The sequence below is a fragment of the Canis lupus genome, chromosome 14, assembly GCF_011100685.1.
Source record: "Canis lupus familiaris isolate Mischka breed German Shepherd chromosome 14, alternate assembly UU_Cfam_GSD_1.0, whole genome shotgun sequence".
Lineage (NCBI taxonomy): Eukaryota > Metazoa > Chordata > Mammalia > Carnivora > Canidae > Canis > Canis lupus.
Window position 1 is genome coordinate 30,737,214 of NC_049235.1, and position 12,498 is coordinate 30,749,711.

The 12,498-nt window shown below is 35.5% G+C and overlaps 1 protein-coding gene across 1 annotated transcript in view; it reads right to left on the reverse strand.

Annotated features, from left to right (window-relative positions):
- Window positions 1-7,016: 7,016 nt before the first annotated feature.
- The window catches only part of CRPPA (CDP-L-ribitol pyrophosphorylase A), a 292,641-nt gene continuing 287,159 nt past the window's right edge, over window positions 7,017-12,498 (reverse strand). Inside the window, exon 12 of the mRNA XM_038556990.1 lies at window positions 7,017-7,623. Coding sequence (XP_038412918.1) covers window positions 7,519-7,623 — 105 coding nt within the window. The 3' untranslated portion in view covers window positions 7,017-7,518. The remainder of the gene's footprint in view (window positions 7,624-12,498) is intronic.

The window sequence follows — 12,498 nt, forward strand, 5'->3', positions numbered from 1 at the left end:
TCTGAGTGAGCTGCAAGAACATCCAAGACCGATATCCCGGATACAAAGACAGTCCCTCCTCTGGGGCTGCAGTGGGACACACAGGAGAGTCAAGACTAGAGATGGCCGAGCGCAGAGGGGCTTTTTCATGAGTGTCATAGTAACAGAAGTCACAGCACGGCAACGCAATGAAAGATGAAGAAGAAAAGAAACGAAGAGACTTATTCTAGAGCATTCCAGAAATTGCAGGGAGGATACTGTGAGTCAGGTTGGTCACTGGTAGAAACCAAATGAGTTCATGTTTTAACAACGTGGGTTTCAAAACCATGAGTATAAAATCATTTTAGATCGGGGGGGCTAGGGATGCCTCGGTGGCTCAATGGTTGAACGTCTGCCTTCATCCCGGGTGTGATCCTGGAGTTCTGGGATCGAGTCCCACATTGGGCTTCCTGCATGGAGCCTGCTTCTCTCTCTGCCTGCGTCTCTGCCTCTCTTTCTCTGTGTCTCTCATGAATAAATTTAAAAATATTTTTTAAAAAAAGGTCAGGGGCTAGGTGAGGCCTCCATCACTAAATTGATACAATTACTTAAAAATTGTGTTGAATCTGCATTGCCAATCAGTATTGTTAATTATGCATAATTACTATGTACAAATATGTATTACATATGAGGTATAATATATTTTCTCTATTTTCCAATTTATTTGATATACTTTGCTAAATTAGTGATAGCAAATTTCTACAAGTTCTTACATGTGTATACAAAGCACAAGCTAACAAAGCAATTGTTTTAGAACAATTCTTTCCAAAAAAATGTAGACATGAAAAATATATACACATTTTTTTTTCTCTTTCTCTACATTCTCTTTCTCCATACACACACACAGAAAATCAAGAGAACTTACTAGGGATATCATAATGGTAATAAAACTTTTAACAGTTTAAGGGAAATTAAAATTAAGGGCAAGTTTTACATTTAAGTTTAAATTCTGGGTCAAAGGAAGTAAAGAGACAACAATTTTTAATTCGTATGCTAAGATAAACAGTTGGAAGAAGAGAATATATCAAAAAACACTAACAGAAAAATCTCCAATTTACCAAACTGTCATTTACTGTAGTCACAGATTTCTGCAGATGTATAGAGTCTCTAATTAATGTAAATAATTTACATATTATATATTAGATGTGGTAAAATAATATAAAGCAATGCTCTTCAGAGTTGAAAGTTTGTTGATATTAAGGAAATAAAACATTTGGGGAAAAAGTAGTGGTATGCATAACCCCATGATTCACTCAAATCTTTTAATATCCATTAAGATTCCCAAGCCAAAGCCAAGAATATTTGGTCTATAGTTTCTTCTCCTGACTGTCTTATTAAAGCATATTGCACTTATCTTCAATTCCTGATTCACGGTAGAAGTTACGGATATTCCCACTGGGATATTCAAAATTCTTAATTTGTTTACACATTTTGGCTCCTTTCCAGATTTTATGTGAACAGTAACTGATCCAAGAAACAAACAGGCGGAAATGTCTTTGAATAGCATTCTTTTACCATCAGGTCATACATACCTCCACTCCATTCAGTATAACAGGCAACTGAATTCCTGAACTGGGCAGTTCAATAATACATTTTTAAAACTCAGGAGGGATTAAAGAGAATGATTTTCTATTCAAACAAGAAAAGAAAAAGGAACTATGAACTTAACAGGGTCTTAAAAACACACACAGGATGGAAGAGAAATTCTTTCAAACTATTAAAAAAAATTAGTAACATGCAGCTTTTATCATCTATTTCCTTCTCCTCAAAGGGATGTTTTGTTATCCACTTAGTCTGAAGAAGAGCCTGCCTTCAACCAAATAAAGGGCTCAGATGTAAAGAATAAGAAAGGGGGCGGGGGGGTGGAAGGAAAACCTTACACACCAACAAACCAACCAATGTCAATAGCCCATTTTATACTCAGGCAGAACAAAGAACAAAGTGGATAGATCTAGAATGGCAAGCCTCCAGAAACCTCACTCAGTTCATCTTCAAGATGCTTTGCCAGACCTTATCCAAATAACCCAATTTTACAGTCTACAGACTAATGAAAATTCTTACAAAATTGACTTCCTTATGGAATCTCAAATCCTGTCTCCACTCAGGTCAAAAAGATCGCTAGGATTGCATTGGTAAAGTTTTTGCCTCTGGGCTCAATGGCAATTTTGCAAAATGGAAAAAAAAGGGAATACATCCAGGTAAAATTCTGGATGTAGATTTAAATCAGATTTAAAAAAAAAAAAAACAAAAATGGGTAGGAAATATCAGAAAGGGAGACAGAACATGAAGACTCCTAACTCTGGGAAACGAAGTAGGGGTGGTGGAAGGGGAGGAGGGTGGGGGGTGGGGGTGAATGGGTGACGGGCACTGAGGGGGGCATTTGACGGGATGAGCACTGGGTGTTATTCTGTATGTTGGCAAATTGAACATCAATAAAAAATAAATTTATTATTAAAAAAACAAAACAAAACAAAAAAACACTTAAGAACAAACCTACCTAGTTGTAATAGAATTCCCTGAAAAACTGTCCATAGAGTCAGAAAAAAAACTGTCCAAGAGTCAGAAATGTTTCATTCTCAAACTCACTTTGCCTTTCCATCTGCAGGGCGATCAAGTGTCCTTAAACTCTGCACATGCCTTTTTTGCAACTGTCATATCACAAGGTTGATACAGACCTACCTCACAGAGACTCTGCAAGGATTAATTAAGGTTAAACTGGAAGAAAGAAATGCATTTGACAAGTTAGGCTTTATCCCATGCTGCTAAAGAGACCCAGATGTTTTAACAACTGCTCAGATTATTTAGTAGCATCCTCAACTAAGTAGAGCATAAATTTACATAATGCATTTCAGCTGTGAAGACATTTTTAAAAATCAAAGATTCCAATATTTCAGATGGTAAGAGAAAACAATCTCTGTTCAGGTCTAGCTCATTATATTGGGCACCATTTACCCCCAAATCTTCCCATCGAGCAAATATTGTGATAAATGTTCTTAGGACTGTCTCATGGCAAGGTAAGACTTCATACTTTGTCATGCCTAGGCATGTTTCTAGACTTTCCTTCCTCCTATGAACATGATGAATGGATTTCTACTTCTCTTTTCATGTTGTCTTGTGTTGCCAAGGCACAAGAGGCTCTATGTAACTCTGGTTCATCAAGAAAGTACTTACTTCTATGTTTTCATCTTACACTTTTGTTATCCAAGTAGGATCATTCGCTGCATGAGGAAATCCCTACAACTTTAGAGCCCACAGAGATGGCATTGAGAGTAACCATACGTCACTACCAGTCTTGTAGATTTTATAGATCTAGGGAAGTCCCAAAATATGTTTGGTGTGTGTGGGTGTGTGTGTGGGTGTTGGACAAAGGAAAAGAAGAGTACAGAAGCACTGAAAGACAATGGGATTTAGCCTTTTTCCCTCACTTGCTATTTAAGAAAAAAGGTATTTGAGAATCCTATCTTTAAAGATCATTCTTTAGGGGACCTTAGAATAGTATGTTTTGTAATATTGCATTGCACAGTGTTTAGGAATATAAGTTCTAAGGTGAGAAAAACCTATTTGAATCTCATTTCTCCCACTTGCTGCTTGGGTGAGTCTAAATATGTGTATTTAAAATGTATGTGCCTTGCTTTCTTCATCTTTTTAAATAGAAATTGGTATAGTACCTAGCACACAGTTATTATGAAGAAAAATATGTTAGGTACATGTAGAGCATGAAGAACAGTTTCTAAAACAACAGTAATTATTCAATAAATGTTTGCTATTTTTATTATTTTAAATGTCTGTATTTTAACTCAAAATCCTTTTAGACTAATTAAGTTTAAACTCTTTCGTGAATGTTTCTAAAACATTCAGGTCTGTTTTTCTCAATAGTTATTTAAGAGGAAAGGAGATAACCCTCAGAACCTTCTAGTATGTTGGGATCATTACTCTGACCAACATTTCTCCTCATAAGCATTCTACTTTAGCAAAATGTATGTCTCCAGATCCATCATCCTAGGCTTGTAAGAACAAATATTTCATGCACTGCCACAGATCTTTTTTCCTTGAGTACCACTTGGTGTGCAATAAAGTTTCAAAACTTAATATTAGCAAAAAACAATGAGCATTTATTTAGCTCACCTGTCTGGTGGAGGCCAACTGAACTGGCCTAGGTAGCCCTGCTGAACACAGCTGATCTTAGCTGCGCTTCTTCAACTATTTATTGACTAGCTGGTGAGCAATTGATCTGGGCTTTTGTTTTCCTCTTGGTCCAGGCCAGGTGAAAAATGTTCATCTCATGGTGGGGGCAAAAGTGCAAAGGAGCAAGCAGAGACATGCAAGGTCTTTCTAGACTAGCTTCCAATCACGCACAGCCACTTTTATCTCATTCTACTGGTCAGAGTAGGTTACATGATGAATCCCAAAGTCAACAAGCTCACACACATTCCTCCTATAGGAGCTAAGTTGAGAGAAAGAATATTTCTGAACCAGAATTCAACCTCCTAAAACCATGCAGACACTGTTAAGTGATCACAATATTCTCTTCCACTGTGACTGAATAGAGCTTTTATATCCCTAGCAGTTACTGTAATTTCAGGAAATCTACTAAATATGAGGGAAAGAAGAAAAAAAATCTAAATGAGACCTCTGATTTTGCAGATTTTTTTAATACATCTTACAGAATAAATCTGAATCTCAAATTCTATCTGTAATATAAATCATATTTTTATTCTTTCAAGAGTACATGACATATTTAGTTATTCAATTGTGATCGAGTCAGTATAAAAAATATGTATATATACACTAAATAGCAATGATAATTGCCACTGGATTTTAAAATACTGATTAATTCATTATCAATTATATTTTGTCTTATAAAGATAATATATTGAGAATCTTTAATAGTGTGTTACTTGTCATTAAAAAAATGCATACATTTCTCCCAACTTTGAAAGTAAAAATGTACAAGAACATATATAAATAGTACAATGCCCAAACCACCACTCAGAGAATTCTAATTCACTTATTTCAAACTATACTAAAAAATCCTAAAATAATATATACTTTTTCATTTTTCCTGTTTATTTTTTAATTAAACTTTGAAAATAAGCTCAATCTTCCTTCAAAACGGCTTCAACCTTTTTCATTAAAATATTATTTATTTTTCCTTGGCCTAATTAGTTTCAATGTTAAAAGGAAATAAAATTTGCGGATTTAATATAAGAAAATGTTCTACTGAAACTTAACGTTTATGAAATGATCATTGTATTTACGTATATTAAGTAAAATGTGATAGTGATAACCAGCATGAGAAAGAAGAGTTTACCTATTAAACAAATGCAAAACATTTGAAGTGTCCACAGTAAGAAGTGGCACTGGGTGGAAGATAGGGCTCCAATTCTTACCCATAAATTCACATACTTGCAACAAGTTATCTCTCAAATTGAGTTTTATGAAAAACAAACTGTACCTCTTACCAACAAGTCATTCACCAAACCATTGATCACACTGTTAAATTCCATAAAAGTCTAACTAAATTGCATTTAATTAACAAGCAAACATTTAGAAAGAAAACAGTCATTCCACAAAACTTTCCAGGGGTAGAAAACAATTTGAGCAACTCTGAAGCATAAATTACTATTTTTTTAAAAGACATTTTAGAAAATAAAGTGAAAATAGACTGTTTCCATGAAAATAATTAAGTTTACAGAAGCAGTGGTGAAAATTTAACCATAAAGTTGCCTCTGGATCTCTTAAACACTAAAAACAACCAATTTTTCTTTCTCTCTTGGCCAATAATTCTCTCCATTCCCTTCACCCCTAGCTATAATTTCTATATGTTGGAAAGATGGCGGGAAAGCCAAAAGCTTCAGGACTTTCCTCTGGTCATTGGGATGACCTGTCCTTTTTTGTCCACTCCTCCAGTGCTCATTGGGAGTCTGGCTTACTTCCCACTGCCTCTCAGCTGGATGTCCTTTGCCAGCATCATAAACAAAGAGATGAGCTTGAAATTTATTATCAACGGTCCTGAGTTTAATCTCTACCTTTTCTTATGAGGCAACCATACAGCTCTAGACAAAATAGTTAAGATCCCTGAACCTCAAGTTCCATATTCACAGTAAAGGACATTACCTTAACAATGACAGACGTTCTAACTAAAAATCTACACATTGCCAACATACTCTCACCCTCACGATTTTGAATTAAATTGCTTATATTTTTTATCATCCCTAGAGAGAGAGAAATCGCAAGCCCAGGGATTTAGACCCAAGTTACACTGAAACAACCCCTTTAGGAGAATGAACTGAAGTAATTACTCCATGTCCATTACCCATTGTACTATTACGTAAATGTAAAATATAAAATCTCCTACTAATATAGATAACATAAAAAGAGATGCTTAATGAACTGAGCCAACCAGGTACCTCAAAATTGCTCTTTTCAAAAAGATTTTATTTATTTATTTATTCATGAGAGACACAGAGAGAGGCAGAGACATAGGCAGAGGGAGAAACAGGCTCCCTGTGAGGAGCTTGATGTGGGGCTTGATCCCAGGACTCAGGGACCATGCCCTGAGTCAAAGGCACATGCCCAACCACTGAGCCACCCAGGTGCCCCAAGCACCTAACTCTTGATCTCCGCTCAGGTCTTGATACCAAGGTGGTGAGTTTGAGCCCTGTACTGGGCTCCATGCTAGGTGTGGAGCCTACTTAAATTTAAAAGAATAATAAATTAAAAAAAAAAAAAACAGCAGTATCTGTATCAAAAAATATTTTAGTATTCCCTACCTTTCAGAAAAGACTAACTTGGGATTGACCAAAATAATTTCAGTTTTATGAAATATCTGGTCTTCTTTTAAATGTATTCCAAAAAATCAGAGACATTTTAAAATAAGTCAAAATTACTTTTTATAAACCAAGAAAAAAATTTTGAAACAAAAGCAGGAGGGAATTACAACTCCTTTGCAGATATAGAGTAATGTGAAGCCAAGAATGAAAATATTTGAACCAGAGTTTCCAGTTATCTCTTTTATTATTTTTTTAAGGTGTGGAAAATTAGAATACAAGTCAAAATAGCACTTGATAAAAGGAGAGTTTTAGAATTAAAAATAATTCTAAATCTTTTTTTTTTACTAGTTTCATGATGGTGTGATTTACTAATTAACACAGATATAATGTCATAGCCGAAGTATTCTAAATTCTTATTCATAGGAAGATTAGCTCACCCATCATGATTTCTATTTGATTTTTCTTCCCTTTGCAGAAAGATTACCTGAATGTTATTACTTTCCATTTACCTATTTTCTGACTGAGATAATTTATATTTGCACCAAAGTATTTTTTTCACAGATTAAAAACACTGATCCATTCCTGTAACCCAAAAATCATATCCTACAAATTATGTGACATAAAAGACAACCTAAACATTCTACCACATACAATAGGGAGGGAAGCACAATGGAGATACCTAAATAAATGCTTCTAAAAACCCCATACATAATTTTCTCTGTGTTCTTCATGCTACCAGTAGCTGACCAACAAGTCCAGAATTTCTTTCTTTGATTAAGGTGGCAATAATTGTGGCGCCTTGCCTTAAACTTGCCTGTAGGTTCTGCTCCTCCTGAAAAAAAAAAAAAATAAGGATAAAACAATAATTATTTTTTTAAATGTCACACATGAAACTTAATACTTTTATCTTTTAATATTTCTTCACTTTTAGCTTTTTTCCATCAGCTTGAGATATAATGGACAAGTGACACTGGGCAAGTGTAAGGTGTACAATGTGATGATATATGTATGTTATAAAATTATTACTACAAAAGGGTTAGTTAATCCATCACCTTATACAGTTACCATTGACGGGGTAGTGAGAACAGTTAAGATCTACTCTCTAGCAACTTTCAAGTATACAGTATTGTTAACTATAATCACCATGCTATACATTAAAACCCCAGAATTTATTTACCTTACAACTGGCAGTTTGTACTCTTAAATCAACATCTCCCTATTTCCCTCATCACTCAGCCCCTATCAGCCACCATTCTCCTATTTTTATGAGTTCAAGGAGCCACTTTTCAAGGTCTGCTGCTCTCTGGACACAGCCACTGATATGTACTTGGTCCCCCAAATAAAGGAGAAATGCTTTTGCAAGCACTTTTCATTATACACAAAAATGTATCTGTTAAAGATACCAAGAAAATATTGACACAATTTCAAATGCTAGCAGTATGAAACAAAAGATTTTCCCTTAACCCAATATCTGACCAACTTTGGCTCTTCACTCAAGTGTGAATATTTTACCGATGATGCACGCCTTTCCTTCATTTTGTTTCTGAGTGTTCTCCAACAACAGACTTTGTTATAAACTGTGAGTACTGGTCTGGGAGGAAAAATAAAAATGGCTTGTTGTTTGTGAAGTAAGGATCAGGCAAATTAGTGAAAGGAGTTTCTCACAAGTTGCTAAAATGTGGTTTTTGCCTTTGAAATCATATTGCCTATGAATATAGACTACTTAGACTTCCTGAGGGGGGTGAGGGGATGGTAATATGAAGGTGAAGGGAAGGTCGAAACAGCTAATATCTTTAAGGTCTGTGTGTTTATGAATTGTGCTAGGTTCAAAAAGAGGGACCTGGTAACCAACTTTTATATCCTGATATCATCTTTAATGCCTTTACTAATGTTCAGTCTATCACCAGTACCTACTGCTTCTGCCTTCTTAACGTTCCTTGAATCCATATACTCCATTCAAACTGCCACTGCCTGTGAAACATCTCCATCCTAAATTTCTGGAACAATCTCATAAACAGTCTCTCTAAAATCTTGTCCTCTCCAGGATCGAGTCCCACACTGGGCTCCTTGCAGGGAGCCTGCTTCTCCCTCTGCCTGTATCTCTGTCTTTCTCAGTGTCTCTCATGAATAAATACATAAAATCTGTAAAAAAATAAAAATAAAATCTTGTCCTCTTTTACCCTGTTTCACACACAGCAATCAAAATACTTATTTAACATATAGATCTAAGCATATCACTACTCTGCCTAAAACCCTTTCAAGGCTACCTTTGAACTTTAGGATCAAGTCAGAGAACACTTTACCTTTTTATCCTTCTATCTTCTTCCTTCCATTTCCTTAGAATCACTCAATTCTCCAAGCCATACAGAGCTATGTAAGATTGCCCAAACAAGCTATTTTTCTAAACTTCCATTCCTTTGCCCCAGCTAATCCCTTTGCCAGGAAAGCTATCTCACTCCTTTCCTAGCTTAGCTGATCCTAGTTACTCTTTGTGGTTCCACTCAGTATATTGATGGTTGCAACCTACCCAGACTCCTATTCCCCCACCTATGTGGGTGAGGCAAATCTCTGTTTCCACAGCTGTGAATGCTCCAGCACACTGAATTCTAATAGCCTTTTTAGTTGACCATCTATTCTAACAGATGATGAGTTTCTGGATATAAAGAATTTTTCATTTTGTCTTTGAATATGGAACACGTAGTTCAATGCCTAACACATGGTAGCACTCCATAAATTATAATGAATTCAAAGCAAAGGAGGCTATGATAGAGGTTATCATCATCCTTTCAGTCTAACTCATCTGTTAACATTGACCACTTTTTGGTTACTTTGTTTGCTCCTATTTGCATATTTGGCAGGAAGCCTGGCAATGGTACAAAGAATATTATCAAAACCTTTCCACTAGCACACACCTTCACCAGCCCAGAGGCCCTAGGTTTTTCCTCTATGAGGATAGTGGTGAGAGACGACCACTGCTTAAGCTACACTTTTCTATCAATTTCCCTGATTGTGTTCTAAGGGATGGAACTGGGAGAAACCCACTAGAGGCTGAATGGTGGCTGCTTTGCATCTTGCAAATGAGTTTTAATGCCATTTCAGGATTGGATTTCAAATGATGTACTGGTTTCCTGAATATCACAGGACCTAAATCACATATAAACCATTCTAAAGCCAATTATGTTTAGGCTTAAACTGTGATTCCCTTATATGGGAGTAGATATCATTCATGCCATATCATTCATAAATACACAAATATTCTAAAACTAAACAAAATACAAATTAACTATAAATATGTATTTGCCTCTCATAATGATTAATTAATTGCAATATTGCAGGGTTTATAATACACATTTACACCCAAGTCTCATTTATTAAATTGAGACATACAAAAGGTGAGGAAAATTAAAGTTTCCCCTTTAAAAATAAACAGAAAAAGATTATTTGTATAGCCTCTTTGAAACCAGTTTATACTTGTCATAATGAAAACAGCAAAGAACAAATGAAGAAGGGGAAAAATCTGTTTAAGATCCTAGAGCTAGAAAAATCACATTTCTAAATCTTAGAATAAATCTTCTATTCCCACCTTGATAGCTTCATAACTAACACACCTTTAATGAATTTAAGAATGTTCATTTTAAAGGTTAATTTATTTGTGCAATTTTTTCAGACATCATTTGGAATGATTTTAATTCAGTGAAAAGAATTCCACTGTTTTCCCTCTCTACCTGAGCTCGATCATCTCATTCTTAAAAAGTATGGAAATTCAAAAAGTGATTAAACAAGATGGTGAAACCCACCTACATTCAGAACATTCAACTATATACAAAAAGCAGATATTCAAACAATGTATGGATTTTAAACTCATCTCAAAATTCTTATCTCTATAAAAGTATTGCTAATGCAATTTTTAAAAAATGTAAATTAAAATAGGTCTTTAAAAAAACATTTCTTGCTGATAGTAGATATTCAAATCAGTGTTTTTAACTGAGGAGGGAGGGGAACAAAGGGGGCCTTACAAAGGGGTCATTTTAATATTCACATACGTGTGTGTGTGTGTGTGTGTGTGTATTTTTTCTTTGTATATTCCAAATATTATAAAATAAAAATGTTTAATGTTATTTTAAGTAAGGTCAACATGCATACTGAAAAATCATGTTGATAGTACTCATTCTTGATATCATGTCATGAAATGGCATTAATTGCTGTGGTCTTCCTCCCCAACATCCATAACCCCAGTCTAACCATCAGGGAAATATTACACACATTCCAACAGAAGGTCATCCTACAATATATCTGACCAATCCTCCTCAAAATTGTGAAGTTCATCAAAAACAAGTCTGAGAAACTGTCATAGCCAGTTAGGAACCTAAGGAGACCAGACAAACTAAAAGTAATAGAATATCCTTAAATTTAAAAAAAAAAATACATTGGGTAAAATTAAGGAAATCTAAATAAACTATGGCCTTCAGTTGTTAAAAATAAGGGAGACTGGGTACAGGGCATATGACAACTCTGTGCTATCCTGAATAATACAAAGTGTATTATTTTTCAAAAAAGTATGTGTTCAATTTCAAAATATTTCTCTTGATTTTAAAAATATTTATGTGCCAGAATTACAAAACCTGATTACAATGTTAATTTGTGTGTGCCAGCTCATTTATATATTCCTTAAATAAAATACACTATTCTTTTAATAAATTATGCTATTGGTAAGGGCACAGACTCTAGAATGAGACTACTGGTATTCAAATACAGGCTTTGACTCATATTTTTTTTTTTTTACAAAGCTACTTTTAATACTTTGGGGTGAGCCCCCCAGGAATAAAAAACACTGGGAAGGGGTAACCCCTCACTCCCAGGTGTGGCCCATGGGGAGAGAGGCTACTTGAGGGGAAGGAAGCACAAAAGGGACCCACTGCAGACTCAGGGCAAAGGGAATGCCATTGGTTCTGGGACCTGTGAGCACTACAGGAGAAAATGCAAGCATGGAGGGACTGGCTCCAGGCACACAGGCGAAAGGCAAGAGGGTTGGACACGAAGCCACAAAGCTTTGTGTATTTGTGACACGAATTTGTGACAATTTTCAAGTGATCTTGAGCAAATATTTTAAATTTCAAAGTTCTCAATCTTTTCTTCTAAAACTATAATAACAATAGCTACATCACCACTTTTTGGGGGGGTCTAAATCAGACGAGACACATAAACTACAGATTCCTGGTAAATATCCATTCATGATAGCTGTTAGAATTATCTTTATGGTGTGCACCAATTTCACCCATGACATAGTAGCTGATATTACCCTCTCATCACACATAACCATTAAATCTGATTATTTACTCTATGTAAAAATACTGTTGCAAGTCTTGGACAGTAACCTATGCATGCCTACGGTGCTTGAAAGAAAAGCCCATGAGGTAACATTTACCCCAGCCATCTTGAGAGAATTCTTCCAAACTCTCAAGAAGAGAAATAGAGCCCAAGAAGAGAATGACAGTCTCTCTGGGTAGAAAAGACACAGATTACAATTCAGAGTTGTTAAGGTGCCTTGGATACATGCAGGTTAAGTCCCTGACAGTGGTGAGTTGCAGAGATGGCCTAAAATTTTGCTAAAAACTCCTTTACTTTTTCGGTCAACTTCTGAACTGTGCTTGTGCAGGAAGATTCACCAGCGCCTAGCAGAGAATAACTGAGGGGAGGATGGGGAGAT